This window comes from Simochromis diagramma, unplaced genomic scaffold, assembly GCF_900408965.1.
Source record: "Simochromis diagramma unplaced genomic scaffold, fSimDia1.1 OVJJ01000330.1, whole genome shotgun sequence".
In the NCBI taxonomy this organism is placed as follows: domain Eukaryota; kingdom Metazoa; phylum Chordata; class Actinopteri; order Cichliformes; family Cichlidae; genus Simochromis; species Simochromis diagramma.
Genome location: NW_024386930.1, coordinates 1,044,860 through 1,065,679, shown reverse-complemented (window position 1 = coordinate 1,065,679; position 20,820 = coordinate 1,044,860). Strand labels below are relative to the sequence as shown.

The window sequence follows — 20,820 nt, the reverse complement described above, 5'->3', positions numbered from 1 at the left end:
GAAAAAAAAAAGAGAGAATGGAAAGGCATTAAAAAATCAAAAAAAACATTTCCCCTCGTGATTACTCTTGAAGGCCACAGCATCCTTAAATATTATTCTTCATCTCTAGTGCTTGTATCTCAGCAGGCTGCCAGCAAGCTCATCTCTTGCTGTACAAGATTATAGCTCCTATAAAGCAAATGAGCAGAAATTAATAATGAACTTAGATTAGTTGAGTTTACTAAAGATTCGCATGGAAACCTATTCCCCTAGACCAGTAACTAGGCAGGCGGAATGTGACAAAAACAAGGAGGGCAGCACTCAACAAGACTGAAGAAAAGTGCAGCCTCATGAAGACTCTATAGCACCCCTCAGAGGCAGAAACGTTTATTACAATGAATGAGCACTTTTAAACATGCAACTTCTCAAGCTGTTACACAGTATTACTGTGTATGACCAAAATATGAGGTTGCATGGAAGAAACTGTCTTCTATGGTGTCACCAATGGACTTTGAATGCATCTGTGTGATATTTTCAGACTGCTTAAAAGTCGAACAAATAACTGGACATTAGTGTTTTCCATTTTATGCTTTTCAGTTAAACACGTATTTATGGAATCATGTCCCTCTATGATTTAACCATAACTCACTAAAAAAACAACATCAGAATCATCTGAATATTGTACTGCACACTTGAATCCTTGAGGCTAAAGTATAAAAAAGCTATACTTTTAAGATGCATCCAAGTTCAACTGTACAGTTCTAGTTTTTGTCCAAATAAATGTTCCAAGAGCAGGAAAAACGTAGGCTAAATAATTAAATCGGTAAATGTCACAGTAAATAAAATAAATCAAAATTTATTTTATGTTTCAATTTATCAGCCTAGTGGAGGAAATGAAAACAGAAAATCTTTACAGTTTTTAAATCACAGAATATATTCATCAGTGCAGCTAAATAAAATTTTATTGTGGATGTGAAAGATCCACTGACAAAAATCCAACTAGAGTGAAATAAAATATGTGATGAAGGAGAACAATTTACATAAACAAACATCAATCAATTTCTTTCCCTTAGCAGCACTCTTCATGCACATTTGGGCTTTTTCAGCGCACAAATTCAACCTGTATAAATCTTTAAGGCATGTATCACTCACTAGTCCCCCTGCTTCGGAAGACATAGCCAGGCTACTAATACAAGGTCAATGTAAATGAAATAAGCCCCACTATGATGATATTTAGCAGTTATTTCTGAGCTGGCTGCACAGTGCTATTAGCAAAGAGGAGCTGGGGATTTTGTAAACTGAATTCTCCTGTATCTCAGCTCCATCTTCAACTTCAAGTTAGCTTTGTAATACTGAATAAATCATCTGCAAAAAGACCTTACAGCTCTTCTAAGGATCAAAAAACACGGCTTAATTATCCAAGATCACAGATGCCTTACATTGTTAATGTGTTTTGAGAAGTGTGTTACAGTTTGCTGGTGAGCTGAGGGTGTGCACGTGTGCCGCTTACTCCCGGAAACCCTCCATCGAAAGAGGCGTTGAGCACCTCGTCCAAGTTTGTGGCTGTGATAAAGTCGAGGTTGGCTCTGACGTTTGCTGGAAGCTCCTCCAGGTCTTTCTCGTTGCGTTTCGGGAGGATGACGCGCTTCACTCCTGCCCTGTGTGCAGCCAGCACCTTGTCCTTAATCCCACCCACCTGCAGAGGAAGGGCCACACTTGTCTGTCAAAACTAGAGTGGACTAGAGATGATCGTTTTATGTGTGTTTACTACGATAACTTACTGGCAGCACAAGCCCTCTTAACGTGATCTCTCCAGTCATGGCGATGTCTGATCTGACCAGTCGGCCGCTAAACAGTGAAGCCAGGCAGGTGACGATTGTAACACCAGCAGAGGGGCCATCTTTGGTGACGGCTCCAGCGGGGAAGTGGAGGTGGATGTCTGTCCCCTCTAAAGGATCTGAACCCCCCACCACTGTTCGAACACACACACACACACACACACACACACACACACACACACACACACACACACACAGTTGCACAACATAAGTTGTTTTGTATTTCTTTAAAACTACAAAATAGAATATAAACACTGGTGTATCTGGACTCACTGTTTGTGAGCTGGTAGGTTTTAGCATTCGCTCTGAGCCAGCTGATGGCCAAGTGGGCAGATTCTTTCATAACGTCTCCCAGCTGACCCGTGAGAGTGAGCTGACCTTCTCCCTCCATCCGACTGGCCTCCACAAACATGATCTCCCCACCAAGCGGCGTCCAGGCCAGGCCGAGAGCTACACCAGGCAGGGTGAGCCGCTCAGAGACCTGCCAATATGCACACGTGAAAACATCTTTTTCAATCCTCATAAAAGTACATAGAAAACAAGTTCCACATGACCTGGAGAGATGAAGGGAGAAAGGCAAATGACTTTAATCTGACAGGATGAGCAGCAGCTGTATGGAGCTGAGACATCTGCTCACAGGCTGCCTTTATAGAGTCATGGATTGTGATGGAAACCAATCGCATCGGTTGAGGTCCAGAAAATTCAGGCGGTCAAAAATGTTCATGGGAATAAATTCTGCATGTTTCTGTAATAAACTTGTGGATTATGAACACTGCACACGCTGCTCTTTCTCTCTCTCTGCTTACCTCCATTTCGAACACTGGAGGCCCCAGGATGTCTTTCAGTGCGATATGATCAATCACTATGGGCAACTCTGGAGGTGCTGCCTTGTCTGAAAACAAACATACAGCAAAACATTCACTGAAAGCTAAATCAAGGACTGCCGTGTGATTAACTGCATTCAGTTCCTGTCTAGAAACAACAAAAAACCAACAAACATGGTAACACCTGCAACATTCAGGATTCAGAAAAGGGTTTCACAAATTTGTGGATAACATCACATTGGCTACATCCATATTTTTTTGTAGCCCGTGGTTCAGAAAGCTACATGTCAAAGAAACAATATGTGTTGTTTATACCCATGTTTGTGCAGTTAGGTGTTAGGAATATTCTTACTATTTCAAGTGAACGTAAACACACTGCAATCATCAGATCTTAGAGATTGTTTAGTTAAAAAACAACAACAAAAAAAAACAACTACATACACCAGGCTTCACAGGGAAAGGAAAAAAAAATGGCAGTGAAATAGCTGCGAATGAGAACAAAAAACCAGCTGTGAACACACATACATAAATCGCAACATGACGCAAACATGCGTCATCACAAATTAACATCAAAAACCACTACCATTTAGAAAATACAAAAAGAATGCATGAGAACATGTATCATTTGTGCACACGCGCGCGCGCACACACACGCACGCACACGCACGCACGCGCGCACACACACACGCGCGCGCGCACACACACACACACACACCTCACACTTGTGTGGGTACCTGGAAACACAAAGGCCGCGTTAAAGAACAGAAAGAAACACTTATGTCACGTTTATCCCATTTTTCTGTCTTTCTCTGTAATTAAACCACTTTCCAGTCTTCATGTCTGCTACTTAACGATGCAAAAATGAGTTTTGTAGTTCTTTGTTTTTATTTACTCTTCTGAGAATCCCGCAGACATATTATAAACTGAGTACTGCTGTGTAATATCCAGTGCTTTTGAGTGGGACACTGCACAATGAGGTTTATTTAGGATATTAGCATAAAAATCACAATGTTGTAATTGCGAGCATGCTTCAGATATCTAACACCTGACGTAAAATTTGATTTACAAACGATCATTAGACAAATAAACAACCAATAAATAATTTGTCACCACGTCAAACATCTGTCTGTTATAACATCACATTATGAACTAACATCCATCAAACTGCTCTGGTCAATATTTACTCAAAGTTTATTTTTCCCAGGCTCATTTCAGCCCCTTGTGCCCAACACTCGCACTCTGCAACAAAGAACAGAAGCACAAGTGTTTTAACTCAACATTATTAACGGCTGTTACCCGAACTATATTGTGGGAGATATTTCTCCTAACGTATTAGTCAGTTGTTGCTCACGTGCAGTCAGTCTTTGTTACTATGTCTGTAGTTCTTTGTTTAACCACACAGATAAGATCTGTGTCAGTTACTCGTGTCATCTGTGTCGCCAAACTAAGTCACAGGTTGACATGAAATTTATTCTGAACAAGTTTAATCGACTTTTCGAGATGTCCAAATAATATCAGTTAGTTTTACAGTGTACAATACTATGATAAGTAAAAAATATGTTGCTGTTCTTCTGCATTACATATGAGGCCTGTTACACATGTTGTTGTGATTTGGCTCAATATAAATAAAACTAACCTGATTGGATGAGAAAAAAATTACATTTGATTCTGGATTACAGTAAAAAAAACATTTACTTTACGACTCAAGCAAAAAGGGATCTTGCAGTTCAATAAGACTTTGGAAGCTTGTTTCCCCCAATGAAAAAAAAAAAACATGTTTTGCGATCCATGTGTCAGAATATGAGGTTATTATCTTAAAATGTCAAGATAGTAAGTCAACATTTTAAGGTACCTAACTCAAAACTTTGAGAAAAAACCCTGCAAAATTTAGAAAATTACTTTTTAATTTGAGTTAAGTCAAACATTTGAGGTAAAAGCCTGAAATATTCCATACTGAAGTGCCTTCTTTCACCTGCACAAAATCTCAGAGAGCTGCTAAAACACTAGTCCTTGTTTCTTTTTTAGTTATAGGCTGGTTTGTTGTATTTAACAGAGGAAAACCCAACAACCATAATACCCCCTATGAGCAAGCACTTTGGCGACAGGGGGAAGGAAAAACTCCCCTTTAACAGGGGGAAAGCTCCGGCAGAACCAGGCTCAGGGAGGGGCGGCCATCTGCCGCGACCGGTTGGGGAGCGACATGGAACACAGGTTAAAAGACAGGATTAACACCCTACAATAATACATGCCTCAGAATGCTAGACTTTATGGCAGTACAATTAGAAAGAGGCTGAACAAGTATGGCTTGTTTTTGGAAAAAAAAAAAACATGTAGCATATCTGCACAAACACCTCATACCAGCTGTCAAGCACAGAATTGGACGGGTGACAATTTGGGTTTGTTCTGCTACCACAGAACCTGAGCACCTGAGCATTGAGTGGACTATGAACTCCTCAGTACACCAAATTTGTTTAGAGTCAAAAGTGAGACCATCTGTCCAACAGCTAAAACTGGGCTCAAATGATGCAACAGGACAATGACCCCAAGCTCTCGAGCAAATTCCACCACAATATGAGAGACTGATGAAGTCATACAGAAAAGAATTACTTCAAGGTATTGCTCCTAAAGGAGGTTGTAAAAGCTACAGAATCACAGGGTGAACTTCATTTTACAGGACCTGTGAAAAACTCTTTTCTACATGGCAGTATGGTCTTCAAATACATTAAAAAAAAAAAAAACCCTTAAAGCAACAAAGCCTAAACACTCTGGTCAAAAAGCCATTAGCAAAATATTTTTGTCATAATAAATAAGTAAATAAATAAATAAATGTATAAAATAAATAAGTCCAGTGATGAGGGTTTCATTTTGCTATTATTACTGAAAAATTCTGTGTTAACTAAGATGCTCTTTTCTGTTGTACTTCATCTTTCAATATTTGTAATGACTCAACATTTGGTATTTAATGCACAAGCTTTGTTAGTGTGTAGCTGCGTGCTGTTCTGCAGCTAAAGCTTCAAATTAAATTCCACAGCCCGACCAAGATGGAAGGTTCAGACCCTCACCTCCATGCTGTTTTGAGTTTTCAGGGGTCAAAGTCTCTGTCTTGGTAAGTGTGTGACCCTCGGCAACCTTGACAGCTACAGCTCGGCAGATCGCCCCGATCTTCCTTTCTAGTGAGCGCACACCTGCTTCTCGGGTGTATCTAAAAGAGGAAGAACAAACAGAAGGACAAATAACAGAGGACTAAAACACAGCTGTCACTGAGTGTCACAGTGTGATCAGGTAGGGTTTAAAACTTGGCAACACTCTGACTGTCAGTCATGTACTTGCTCTTTGTTTTGTTCTGTAACTGTAATCACCTGAAAACCCGAGAACCCGTCTCTCTCCTTTTTGAAACATGATGTGGGTTTTTTTCTTATTCGTTTGCAAAAGAGATCTAACCAGATCAACCTATTTTTTTTTTTTTTTACTTTTTGCACACTAACCAGACTGCCTCTGCATGTCTGCAGACAGACAACAGCTCACCACGTGACAAAGACTCAATACATCAATTGATGTGACCAGTATCTGACGCTGATGCCACTGTGTGCTGCCGTTAACATAAAGCTTAAATGGCTATGCAGTCTTACAGTCTTCGGTGACGATGACTGAGTTTGTGTGAGATTGTACCTGCTGATTATGTCCGGTGTGGTACTCTGAGGTATATGCAGCTGTTGAGGTGTTAACCCATGCTGCTCCAGCTGGTTTGGAATCAGGTGGCGGTGAGCAATCTCCACCTTCTCTTCTTGGGTGTAGCCTGAAACAATAGTAATAAAGAAAAACAACAAAACAAAACAAAACAAAACAAAACAGGGAGATCAGATGCTAGATTTCACTCTGGTCTTAAAATGACTCATAATTTGTATCTTTCAGATTTGGATTATGTCATGCCCTTTGAGGAACACAGGTGCCCATTTAACAGGAAAATATTTTTTCTTTTAATTGGAAACTTTTTGGACTTCTATAGTGGAGTTCTGGGAAAGTATTTTCAATAAAATAGAAACCCTCTTGTTATGATAACCTCTGATAAATCTGCTGAGATATTTCGTCAGAACAAAGTGACTAAACCCACCTGGAACCTCCAGCACCTCCATCCTGTCAAGCAGGGCCGGGGGAATGGTCGCTGTAGTGTTTGCTGTAGCGATGAAGAGCACTTGTGAGAGGTCAAAGGCCACATTCAGGTAATGGTCTGTGAAGCCGTGGTTCTGCTCTGGGTCCAGGACCTTAGCGTGCACACAGAAACCCTTTTATTTTGTGTGTGTGTTTTTTGTAAACTGTGCAAACTGCAGTAAGTGGGAACTTTTTGGCATCATGGAGCAGGAATACTAACAACACTTGTGTTTTTATGAGAATTATTATGTGTTGTAGTGGTTAATTGGGTAGCTATAGCATGAAGCAACCAATTGGTGGATATGTTGCATGTTTCTACTCGCTACTGACAATTAATCCTTCAAAACATTAAGGTTTTGTTTAGGGAGTAAATAACCAGAGAAGACGTGATACTACATCACACGTAACCTGAGAGAGAAACAGACTGACCTCCAGCAGAGCAGCTGCAGGGTCCCCTTGCAGGCTCTTCCCCAGCTTGTCCACCTCATCCAGAAGGAAGACGGGATTATTGACGCCCACTGTCTTCAAACCATTGATAATGCGGCCAGGCATGCTCCCTACATATGTACGCCTGGAGACATGGCAATAACGCACAATGATGCTCTACTCTGTGAACTTTTCAGTTTCAAGCAAACCAAAGGCTCACAATATACCCTAGAGATATGCACTGAATTACCAAGCAATAATATCTGAGAAAAAATAAACACAGATGCGACATTCTCTGTAGTGAATAAAGCTAATGCAAGCAAGCTTCGAGTGTTTGCTAGCATGTACTGGCTGAAAGCAGTCTGTGGGCTTTGAAAGTAGGAAATAAAAATGATTTAAATCAAATAAGAACATCAGAAATATTTTTAAGTTGAACAAACTGTATAATCAACTGAAGAGTCTGGTCCTTATTTCTGCTGTTGGTAGGACATGCACATGTTTCTTATTTGGGTGTAAATATGTATGTGAGCCATGGATTTAAAACAACACGACCATCCACGTAACCCGAGATGAACCCTTTTGCCCCATTCGCCTCTCTGCTCGCACAGAGACTCCACACATGACACCCATAACAGTAACAAGAGGATCTGTGTGATGTGGTGTATGTGCTTGGCCACAATTTGTCTTCCAGTTGGTGACAACCTTTTAACACTTTCTAACAAAGACAGATTACCAGTGACCTCTCTTTATTTTACAGAAAAACAAAGCTTATATTTACATAAGGTCATCTACATAAAAGTAAAAGTCCAAGTGAGAAGAAAACAAAACCAACAAATGTGCCGAATACTTTCAGACTACTGACCGAATCCATTCATGTCCTTTATCCTTCATTTAAATTAATCCCAAGTGGAATTTAAGGGATGCTTGAATGATATCAGCAGGCTTTGCCAAGAAATTTCATTACATCTTAGTTCAGGTTTTGGACTTAATAAAATAAAAAAGACACTATTTTACTCTAGCTTTCCCAGTGGGGTGTGTTAAGGAAAAACTTAGGATAAAATACATGATTTTTCATAGTGAGCTTCATTATTTGTGAGTGTGATTTATAAAGCCTCAAATGTAATGCCTTATGTTACGCGAGCTTGTGTTTTTGCTCCACCACACGTCCACGGAGCAATTTAAGTCCCAGCATGAAAACAATATACTCAAGCACATTTCTCTAGCCACTTTAAAAGAGTTCTACATAACAGGACTACAGTAATAGAATAGAATAGAATAGAATAGATTTTATTGTCACTGTTACAAGAACAATGAAAGGCTGTTTGGCATGAATCCTGCCTAAGAAAATAGAACAAAGATCTACCTGTTGAATTTTACAATTACATATTGCTTTATATTTATTTATATTGCACTTATTTAGAGTTTCGCTCATGCACACCTTCATAAAGTTCCTAATTCCAAAGATTCAATATCCATTTGTGACTGGTAGGGCCACTATGAGCATGCAGTGCAGTCAGTGGACACATTAGTGTCAACAACTGGTGCAAAAGTTTGAATATGACGACGAAAGACAAAGGGAGCATTTACCTGCATTATCTTAGTTTTCAGGGGTGCTCCCTGGTGGAATCATCCAGTAATATATTATTATTTTAGTTCAGGAATTAAAATACTGGCACATTCAGCTGGTGTCCTAAGTCTGGAATTTGTATCTTTACCCTACTTTTAAAAAATTACGCTGCAGGGAAATGGGGATTTAAATTATGTAAAATGCAGACTCTATTCCAAAGAAAGCAACACGCTTTGTGTGGGTGGGTGTGAGTAGACCACGGATCTCAAACTCCAGTCCTCAAGGGCCGGTGTCCTGAAACCTTTCCATGTGTCCCTGTTGCAACACACCTGAATAAAATTAGCAGTTCATTGGTAAAAGAGTATAGAACTTGACTGCATGCTGAGGTGGCAATTCAGCCATTTGATTTATGTTACAGCAGCTCATGAGTGAATGAACATGGCGCAATAAAAGCACTTTTGTCATTTTTCCAAATATTTACCGGTAAATTTCCTTAAAATTACTTGAATAGGTTTGGGGGTTGCCACTTCAGCATGCAGTCAAGTTCTATAGAGTCTTGCTAATGACCTACTAATTGTATTCAGATGTTTTTGAACAGGGACACATGGAAAAGTTTAAATTAACTAGTCAACAGCCACAATAACAATCAGTGTCCAGACGAACAGAATCAGTTTTTCGTCTGTTAAACCAGTTTTCTCTGGTAAAACGGTTAAAAAAAAACTAGCATATCTCAGGTCTATTATTGTAGTTCGTATTTTTTGGGGGTTGTTGCTATACATGGACAACCTGAAAACTCACAGTCTACACTGTGGACACCAAACCTTCAGTTGCGTAACAATCTTATGAGCATACCTGTGTCCTCGGATGTCAGACTGGTCACAGACGCCTCCCAAAGCAATTCGGTGAAATTCTCTGCCCAGAGTTCGGGCAATCGAGCGTCCTACACTCGTCTTACCGACTCCAGGAGGGCCCACAAAACATAAGATGGGGCCCTAAAAAACAGCAGATACAGCGGTATGAAACTCAAAGATTAATACATAACAAATGTAATAAAAGTGCTTTGTGTAACACAAGATTTCATCTTTAAGCATCCGTAGACTGGGATATTAAGGAAGCACCTTGAGTGATGTCTTCAGCTGCCTGACAGCTAAATACTCCAGGACGCGTCTCTTCAGCTTGTTCATGGCGTAGTGATCGTTGTCCAATAGGGTACGTGCAGCTCGGATGTCCAGGCAGTCTAGAAGGTTTGTTTAAGTGTTTTAGGTGAGTTAAATGGACAGGCTCGTATATAGCACTTTTCTACTCTGAGCACTCAAACCGCTTCATACAACTAATTCATTCACCCAATCACACAAGCACTTTTTCTAAACTGTTAAGTGCTCACTATCTAACATTCGTACACATTCATTCACACTCCGATGGATGAATCGGAGAGCAACATGGGGTTAGTATCTTGCCCAAGGATATTTGGCATGCAGACTGGAGGAGCCTGGGATAGAACCACCAACCTTCCGGTTAGTAGCTGACCTGCTCTAGTAGCAATTTGAATGTGAGACCAAAGAAACATACGCAGACATCAAAAACCGGGTAGACAATTTGCCCCACAGTGGTTTGGCAAATTTTAGAGGTCCATCAATCAGATAAAGTGTCAGAGAGCAGCGCATACTTTGGTTTTGACCTCTGACACTGCTGCTAAATGAACCTTTACCCTTAACATTTGGAGTCATGAATTATATTTAGTTACATGTTTACGCCTGCAATCAGCAGGGACAAACCAGAACAGTTCTTGTGAAATTCAAGCATTATTATGTATGCTGGGACACTGTGTAGCGCCATTTAATTTGGCCTGATTCAGTCCACCCAACTAACTGTATGTGCAAAGTGGCTGGTTATGAATAGCCAATAACACTTCAATGAGTTACCAATACAACTCCAAGCTTTCAAATAATTGGTGTCCAGGATATGTTGACCTTAAAAATGTAGCTTAAAGAGTGCAAATCAAAACCTAAAGAGACTGAGAATGACCCTTGGTTATTTCATTTTGATTACTGTTTAACAACGCATTAAAAAGATGATAGCCTTAATCAACGCAGTAGATGCTTTGACCTGGAAAGCAGACAGCTGCATATCAAAGCCTTCTCAATGTCAAAGTCTGTAAAGTTTTTCCTGTCACTACTACGGCTCAGTGAAATCTACCAAACCCAAAGAGTTTAACTGAGCTGATGTCCATTAAAAGTTGTCTGCAGATTAATTTACCTTTGGTGCTTTTGCTCCATGGCAACTCCACCATCAGGTCCAAGTAGTTTCTGGTCAGGGCATACTCAGGCATTGACTGAGGCATCTTCTTCAATCTGACAGATTGAAGAACATGAACAATCTAACTGAAGTATTTAAGGCTAATTACAGAACTGCATCATGTTTACACAGACACCAAACAGAGCCAGATCTAAACATGGTCTAAGCAAGTAAAAGCAACAGCTTTATTTGTGTTTGTGAAGTATGCACAAATACACTTTATATTGTGTATATGTTGTATGAAATTTACCTTTTGAGTTCTTTCAGGCAAATTTTGAGGGCAGCTTCAGGCATGTTCGCCCCATGAACCTTCCTCTCCAAGGCTGCTGTGTCATCACCATCATCATCTTCATCCTCCTCATCCAGATTGAACTGTCGACCTGGGAACACTGTACCTTTCCGCACCAACACCTAAACAGAGGGGAATCGCAAATGTGAGCACGAGATTTGGAATGTAAATCACAGTGTGAACATACAAGGACTGCACATCTGTTACCCTCTTCTCATTATCAGGACTCGTCTTCCTGGTTTTCTGCAGCAGTTTTAGTCCCTCTATCTGTCTGGTCAGCATGGGCAGGGCCTTCTTAAAGCGCTCTTCCAAACTCAATGCATCCAGGACCTTCACAGCACATGGAAAACAACACATTTTATTTATTGTGAAGATTTATTGTTGAGGAGAAAAAAAAAGTCAAAAATCACATCAATGTGTGCTTTCATGCTAAAAAATAAAGCACTAAATCCTTAAATGGCAGAATAAGTGGAAAGTTCCTGTATTGCTTCAAAACCCCGACAAATAGTGACCTCTCTCTTTCTTCTCTAAGTATACTGTCAAATATTGTGGATATCAAGGACGTAGAACAGAAGGAAGAAGAGGAAAGAAAGGTAGAGGAAGAAAAAAAAAAGTAAGAAAATGTAAAAAGTGGAACAGTAGGAAGAAGTAGGAGGAGTAAGAAGAAGAAGAAGAAGAAGACTAGAAGGAAAGAAGAAGGGGAGGAGGAAGAAGAAGAGTCCACTTCCCTTTTACGTCCCAAGTAGTTGCCATATCAAAAGGATCACCATATTTCAGGATGTAGGATGCCCCTCCTGCAGTAAACCTAGGATTTACTGCAGGAGGGGCCACAAGTAGTTTGGGCTAAAATGGGTATTTGGCAAAAGCAGAGCAACTGAAGTTAGAACACTTGCAGAAACTGTTTGCATCAAGATTAAAACCTTTTTGATTTCTAAAAAATGAGTAAAAACATGTTGGCTCTTCTAAAGCTTTGATTGTGTATACAGTTTGAATTCACCTGGAGTTTCTCCTTGTTTGAGGTGCGGATCATCGAGGCAACAACGTCAGGTAGAGTTTCCCTCGGCAGACTGTCCAAGAGGCGCCTGAACTTGGCCACGACTGGAACAGACATGTCTAACATACCTAACAACTACACACACACGTAAATGTGTAAACAAAAAAACACAATAAATCAAGTCCAACTGCACGTGTATGTTTTCATCTTCAGTCTGATCCATCACATCATGCTGCAGCACAGCACAGTTTACTCCTATATTATATTTTTAAAAAGTTGCCCGTTTCTTATTATTCTCAAAAATGTTCATATTTCACAGTTTGTTAACTTTTGAAAGAATTCACAACAAGCTCTTACATAAACTGCCAATGCAAACATTGACATGAAGTTTTTATAAGTAAAGGGCATACAGTGGCAGCTGCAATCTGCAGATCTCTTCATTGTAAAATGACACGCACAAACTTAATTTGTACATATATGTACCATCCCACTCTGCTGCTTTGATGTGCAAGTCAAGTCAAGTCAAGTTTATTTATAGAGCACATTTAAAAACAACCAAGGCTGACCAAAGTGCTGTACAGTAAATACAGATAAAAATACAATAGAACACAATTTCGTAGTAACACCTCGCTGATAAAAATAAAATAAAAATAAATAAAACAAATAATTTAAACCTTTCTAAAAGCCAATGAAAAGAGGTGAGTTTTAAGAGCGGTTTTAAAAGTTTCTAGGCTTTTGGAGAGTCTGACGTGAGGAGGTAAGCTGTTCCACAGTCTGGGTGCAGCCACAGCAAACGCCCTCTCTCCCTTTGTCTTTAATTTATACCTGGGAACATCTAAAAGCATCAGGTCGGCTGACCTCAAAGATCTCCTGGGGCAATAAGTACTAAGGAGTTCTGACAGGTAAGAAGGTGCAGTGCCATTTAAAACCTTAAAAGCCAGCAGTAAGATTTTAAAATCAATCCTAAAGGCAACTGGGAGCCAGTGGAGAGAGCAGAGAACCGGAGTGATGTGGTCTCTTTTTTTTGAACCGGTCAACAGGCGAGCGGCAGCGTTCTGCACCAGTTGAAGGCGATGTAGACAGGAACGATCTAGGCCAGCATAGAGGGAATTGCAGTAGTCTAGCCGTGAAGTAATAAAAGCATGGACCACTCTTTCTAGATCGTTCCTGCAAAGGTAAGACTTGACTTTGGCTAAAATCCGCAAATGATAAAAAGATCCCTTAACTACAGAGCTGATTTGTTTATCAAGTTTAAAAGCATTGTCAAAAATAACACCAAGACTCTTAATGGAAGAAGTGCAATCGGAGGTTAGTGGTCCCAAAAAGTCAAGAGAGAAGTTGGGATCTTTGGGAAGCCCAAACACAATGACTTCAGTTTTGCTTTCATTAAGGTGTAAGAAGTTAAGAGTCATCCAAGTCTTAATGTCAGACAAGCAGGAGAGTAGCGGCTGCAAAGAAACATTGCAGTTCAACCTCAGAGGGAGGTAGATCTGAATATCATCGGCAAAGATGTGGAAGGACACATTATGTTTACGGAGCACATCGCCCAGAGGGAGCAAGTACAGAATAAACAACAGGGGGCCTAGTATGGACCTCTGAGGTACGCCACAGGTTAAAGGAGCTCTGGGAGATGACAGTTCACCAAGGTGAACAGAAAAAACTCCTATTATTCAAATAGGACTGGAAAAACTTTAAGACAGTGCCCTTTAAACCGACACAATGTTGAAGGCGGGATAGCAGTATGTTGTGATCAACAGTGTCGAAGGCTGCTGTCAGGTCCAGGGTTACTAGGACAGCAGCACAACCAGAGTCAACAGTTAAAAGCAAATCATTAAAAACTCTCAGTAGGGCGGTTTCTGTGCTATGCCGAGCTCTAAAACCAGACTGGAACTTCTCATAGAGATTGTTATTGTCGAGAAATAGCTGGAGCTGCATGAGGGCGGCTCGTTCCAGTACTTTGGACAGAAAAGGGAGGTTGGAAATGGGCCTATAGTTAGAGAGTAGGGATGGATCTAGATTAGGCTTTTTAAGGAGAGGTTGAACAACAGCGTGCTTGAAGGGTGTTGGAAAACAACCAGAACTGAGGCAGGTATTGATCAGGACCAGAAGGAAAGGTCCGACTGAGTCCAGAACCTGTTTCAGAAGCCGAGAGGGGATAGCATCGGTGGAACAGTTGGTAGTCTTAACCTTGCAGACTATTTCATGCAGCTGAGAGAGAGAGATTGGTTCGAACTGATTAAAGGCAGAATGGCACAAAGATAAAACACAGGGATTGGAAGGTGAAGATGGAATGACAGACTGCAGGGAGGAAATCTTGTTTACAAAGAACTTTAGAAAATCATTACAGAGGGTGGCAGAAGGTGTGAGGCTGGATTTACAATGGAATTTAAAACACGAAACAGAGTCTGAGGTTTATGGACACTACTGCTAACCAGGTTTGATATGTAGGAGGACTTGGCCTCTTTAACAGGGAACAGGGTTTAGGTGGAAAGGAAGTCAGGAGGAAACCCAACTTCCGACCTCAGTACAGAAGTCAGGATCTGATATATTCAAAGCAACATCTAGATGAAAAGGCTGCTTTATGAGTTATTGCTGTGGATAGATGACACTTAAACTGAGCTGTATGGCCAAAGTTAATACTTGAGAGAAAAGAAAAGTAGTTTGTGGTGAAAAAAACACAACTAGCAAATATTTAAATATGACAGTAGAACTATATTAGGCTGTTTGGCAGCCAAAGCTGAGAAAAGATTCTAACCAGAAAATAACTGACAAGCTGTGGAGACAGCTTTAACACGCTGTGCGTGCACAGCAGCCTAAAAAATAATTCAGAATGACATGAGCTGTTCTACAAAATCATCTGCCAGCGGTGACTTACAGATGAAAATAAATAAATAAATAAATTTTTAAAAATCCAAAAATCTAATAGTTGACTGGGTATCAACAATTAGTGTTTATTTAGCCATTTCATAATCTAAATAAAACTTTTTAAAACATGCATTATAATTTAAGGGACTATTTTCAAATAACAATATAAATTTACTGAAGACGTGGCATTCCCTGTTTTTCCCCTCAAAAGTAATTTTTGTAAAAAAAAACAAAACAAAAAGCACATTCTGCTAAATTTAACAAAACTTTCACCAGCAGGGGGCAGCATTTTACCAGTAGATGTTTTAAAAATGTTTTCCGCTGCTGTTTCAATTCTGATGATTCTTTTTAACTATACCTCAATTTTCCACAAATGTAAACACGAATGTTCACAGTTTAGAGTATTTTAATGCAAAGTGGTACTTCATTAAAATACAGCCTGGCCCCAATCCAACTTCAGTTAATATTTCTTCAAGACAACACATGTTAAAGTTGTTTCAGTTGTTGTGTCTAATTTTTTTTGCCTAAATTATATAAATTTTTGAATATACAAATACATCATAGATTTTGCATGCTGTGAAAAATCAAGAAATGTTTTAGTCCACATATAAAGTAATTTGCTGAATGCAAGTCTCTTTGTAGGCAACAGCTCTTGTGTGTATGTAACACTTTAGTGTATATTAAAGAACCCTCACATGTCCGTTAGTCATCACTCTTCCAGTCTGCACCGCCCTTTTGGCATCTTTTTCCTCCTTACAAAGGCATTTTTGTTTTTAACTTAATCAGTTTTTCAAAACATGAATTTTTTTACGACCTCACTCTCTTAAATTCTTACACACACACACACACACGCACACACACACGCACACACACACACACACCTGTACAGCAGCCTGGTAGAACTTCTCGGACAGCTCCCCCAGCTCTCCATCATCTGTTGCGGTGGCATCTCTTTGTGGGGTCGTATACCGCTCCAACTGATCTAACTGCTTCACCTGTCATTTTTTTTTTTTAAATAAAAAGTGAGTCACATTGTGAGACCACACATACTTTTGCCTTGTGCATTTCTAATATGCTAAAACATGTTTCATTACTTTATTTAATGATGAAACGGTGTTATAAAAGTCATACACTAGATGATCTTGTTTAAATGCTGATAAAAGAACTTTTAATAAAAATGTATTCTCACTATCACTCAATTTAATCCCATCTTAATAACTAGACAGTGGAGGTCAGTGATTATGCAGCAGTACAAGTGATGAGTTGGTTTTAGAAAAGCGAGCACTCCTTCTACTCTGAATGGGCCAGCTGCACATGTGCTGGAAACCCCAAAATGGCCCCTGAGAGAGATACTACACAACGATCAGTGTCCACCCACATCTGCACAATTTGACTTTTAAATGATTTACAGAAAATCAAACGTGTAGTAATTCATGGAGGGAAACTGCCAAGACTTTCCGAATAAGGAATCCATCTTTCTATAGATGTAGATCTACGGAGCACGTATGAAATGCATCAGGCATTCTAAGCTGACTTGAAAGTTGTTGAATAGGAACAACTGTGTGTCTGTAGCTTCCCATGTGCACAAGGAGTTATAATCTCAGCCTTAGGCATGTCTGGCTGACTTGCCAACAAACTTTATTTCTGCAGCTTATAACTTCTGTTGAACCTCTTGCTGGACTTGGCAAGTAGTGGAATCAGGTGACCTTTAACTTCTCAGACTGATTTTTTTGTTGTTGTTTTTTTTTAGGGGATTTATAATGTTCAGCTATTGCTCCTTTTTCTCACTAATACTACTTCTATTACTTGTGGGTTTGCATGATTTACAGTTCAGAAAATTCAATATTACACTTGCCCTTGGTGCAGTCCTCCACTTTACTGCCTGAATCAAACCAATTTAAATCTATTCTCCCCCTTTTTTAGTCAGATTTCTTCTGATGCGCTGGACCTTGGAAAAAGAAGGCTTGAGCAGCAGATGAGTGGGGCTTCTGTGCTGCCAGCTAGAGCTATGTGCCTGAGATTAGCATATTAAGGACCAAGCCATCTATTATTGGCATGATGTAAAGCTGAGAGTAGAAAACCAAATCAGAAACAAAATGTTTGCAGCAGTCTGTGCAGAAATCTGAGCTTTTGGCTCACAGGGATCACTTGTACAGTATGGGAACCCCATTACCTGAAACTTTTGTCATGTTTACTATAAGCATAAAAAACATTAACAGTGTGTTTACAGAGAATATTGCTGTACAACAACAGGAAATAGCAAAACATTTCTTATTATCTACCCTCAGGCAACTAGTAAATACTCACAGTGTTGCAGGAAAGAATACTTCTTACATTGACTAAATCAGAGTACATCATCAGTATGTAGTGATACTACTGCTTCGTTACAGGTACAAAACAGAACACTTATGATAACCACTGTCGCTCATTAAATAGACAGCACATCCAGAAACTTAGATTTATCTTACAAAAAAAAAATAGCTCCAATATTTTAACATCAAATCAAACCGACAGCTTACCTCTGCCAGGACAAAGGGTCGCTCTTTTAACAGACTCGATACACTGAATCGGCACAGTCCAGTGATGAGGAGGGTATAGTGGGGTTTGGGCCAGTTACTGCCCACTACCTGCACTGCAATCCCTGCTGTACCAATTCTACACAGACACACACAGAGAGAAAAAGAGAGTGTGTGACAGATGAGGTGGCCATTGAAAAGCAGTTCACTGAAAGGTTGCATTCTGCAGTACAACAGACTGTTCTGATTTTAAATGCTTGCAAAGCCTCAGTATTCACACCTCTGATCGTGTTGGAGCCTTTCACAGTGTCTTTTAAGCTTCATATAAGCAGCAAGTGTGCTGTAGTGTGTGGAAAATCAACCATCTGAGTTTCATTCAAACCCTGTTATATTTTAAGTATAAGCGCCAAACATTTACATGAGCAAGTGCAAGTATTTTCTGTCCTTCACTGCAGAGGATTATAAGGATTTATTCATTCCATCTCAAATCCATGTGGTCTTTCTGCTCAACTATCTCAGATTTGCCTAAAAAAAGCTCTTAATTTTTGAAAAAAACAGTGATTTTTGTTGTTGTTAAGATATTAGTAGTTTTCAAGATACATTTTCTTGAAAAATGGTCTGGTTTTTTTGCACTTTGAAATAATAAGGCTACATTACAACATGAATATCTCAGAAAATATAAAAGATAAAAGCCTTTAATTCAGTTATAATTATTACCTCAGTTATAATCAGAGCCTCACCTGGAAATGGCAGAATTGTGTTTCATTTGGATTAACTTACCCACTGATATCTTCTAGTATTTCAAGTATTTCTTCTACAAGCTTCATTTTGCAGTGTCACTTTTTTTTTTTAGTGCATCTTTAAATATGGAACTTTATACAATTGCTTGATTTATTTTTCACATTTAAACTAGCCATATATATTTAAAAAAGCCTTAAATCATTCATTCATTCATTCATTCAATCAAAATTGAAATCGTACATTTTTTTAGGGAAATCTGAGAAAATGTTCTACAATTTTTATGATTTCAGATGGAATGACCACCTTCCTCACAGATTAACTCAGTGTCGGACAAACCATGTTTTTCCTGGTAACCAATCCAGAGACAGGGACATGCTGTTTGGTAACCTACTGGCCAGGAGTCCACTGATTAAAGGCTAAAGTCCGCTTCTCTGTGCTTGCCCGGCTGTTTCCGACTTCATGGCTACAGTAAAAGTGGAGATGTTTCTAGAACAAATAATAGTTTAAAAAAGGGGGGTAGGTAAAGTGCATGCTCAAAGATCCATTGAGATTCGATTTACCCAATATTCAGTACATTTCCCCTGACGATGACACACACTACAGACGTCTAAACACATAAAATACTCCTGTGTACTGGAAATATATTTGATCTTCTTCCTTATCCTGCAGAGATGTTGTGACCTGTTACGTTTATGACAACTTGAAGGGGACCCATCAGCTGTATGTCACACCTCCACACAACAACCGTGTAAACCCACAGAAAGACCACGTTTCACTTTTTATCTGGCTACACAGCTACAAGTTCATTACTTGTGCAACGTGGGGAGGTCGTCGGTGTCGTGCTCCGGGTCTCTGGTGTTAGGAATCACCCCTATGATGGTGCTTTTCAGCGAAGTCCCCTTCAGCAGCCGCTCTCGGACAAGGTGCATGTTCCGTGGGGAGTCCACGCTGAACCTCACCGTGGAGCCCGGGAGAAGAACTCCTTCGTGGGTCAGCAGCAACGGGAGACGGCTCGGTATCTGAATTGCGCCGCCGGAGACCATTATCCAGTTGTTGTTTGTTTTTAATGTCGGTGCCCAGTGACTGTTTTATAACACAACTTCAGTAAACACCTACTTGTTTTGCTGTTAAGTAGGCCAGCCGAGATCAAACACAAGACTTCCGGATAGAACTTTCAAAATAAATCTCTCATTGATGACCTGATGAGGACATTTAATTTCTATCGCAAAAAAGAGAACTCGTATTCGAAGCAATTTAAAAACTACAACGCAACTGGGAGTTTTTATACTCATTTTTAAACTATTTTTACATCCGAAAAAGCTTTTTTCTGTCATTCTCCCATATCGTAACTTCCTGTCGGAAGTTGTTGGATGGGCTACGGTGAATGCAGAGGGACAAACAACATGCGATCGCATAATGATTTAAAAACAAAACAAAACAAAAAAATGAACTTTAGACTGAGTAAGCTTTCACGATTTTATTCGTTAATCTGTTTTCAGGGTGGAAGAAAATAAGAATTTTGAATAGTTAACCACATGTCACATGGCAAGCTGCACACTACCTACTATTATACTATTATATTCATTGCATAGTATAGTTTAAAAAATACTCCTCACAGCCAGATAAATTATATTTCTGATATGTTTATGCAATGCTGATTAAGTAACGCTGATTAGTTAATTAATAAACCAATTTTAAAACATCAATTTGCACAGTAGCTCTACTAATAATCAATTAAACTTTTTTTATAAAAATCCCCAACTTGCATTTTATTATTCAAGATTCTTAAAAATAGTAAAATAATAGTGCACAATCATATTTGGACACTCTTTCCAAAAACACAGGACTGAATACAGGGTTAGTTGATAAAAAATAGCAATTTATTATTTATTTCTTTAATAAAAGTATTCTTATAGCAAAGTACAGTTTTTAAAAAAAGAAAATAAATATTCAATATCTCGAGTATAAAAAACAACAACAAATCTGTTCCTAAGATCTATTTTCTGACAATAAGCTATCCATGTGTTTGCCAGGCAGGAAATATTACTTACTTTTCACAATAAGGGATTTTCGATTACATCTCGCTCTTGTGGTTACAAAAAACAGCCATACATTTACATGTGATTGAGAAAGTGTGATAGAAATACACCAATTTCTGCTGTTCCTTGTCTACATCATTCCAGAGCATCTTTTGCACATGAGAACCAACCCAAGTTTTGCCCCTTAAAAATCTGATGCTAAATACAATACATGAAAATCATCGTTCTCCCTCCAAAAGAGTGACAAGATCAGGTTTGCGAGGCTTACGTGTATATTTCATGTTTGGAGTGAATTCAT

General features: G+C 39.4%; 1 protein-coding gene across 1 annotated transcript; it reads right to left on the bottom strand.

The window, feature by feature from the left end:
* Positions 1-819: 819 nt before the first annotated feature.
* On the bottom strand, positions 820-19,694 carry lonp2 (lon peptidase 2, peroxisomal). The gene is made up of 17 exons (XM_040037055.1): positions 19,294-19,694; positions 17,746-17,881; positions 16,108-16,221; positions 12,365-12,496; positions 11,575-11,697; positions 11,329-11,489; positions 11,040-11,134; positions 9,902-10,020; positions 9,636-9,775; positions 7,220-7,361; positions 6,753-6,903; positions 6,311-6,437; positions 5,704-5,843; positions 2,624-2,709; positions 2,091-2,298; positions 1,761-1,951; positions 820-1,675 (listed from the first exon to the last, which is right to left on the bottom strand). The coding sequence occupies exons 1-17, from the start codon at positions 19,524-19,526 to the stop codon at positions 1,445-1,447; spliced, it is 2,529 nt and encodes an 842-aa protein (XP_039892989.1). The 5' UTR covers positions 19,527-19,694; the 3' UTR covers positions 820-1,444.
* Positions 19,695-20,820: the final 1,126 nt, after the last annotated feature.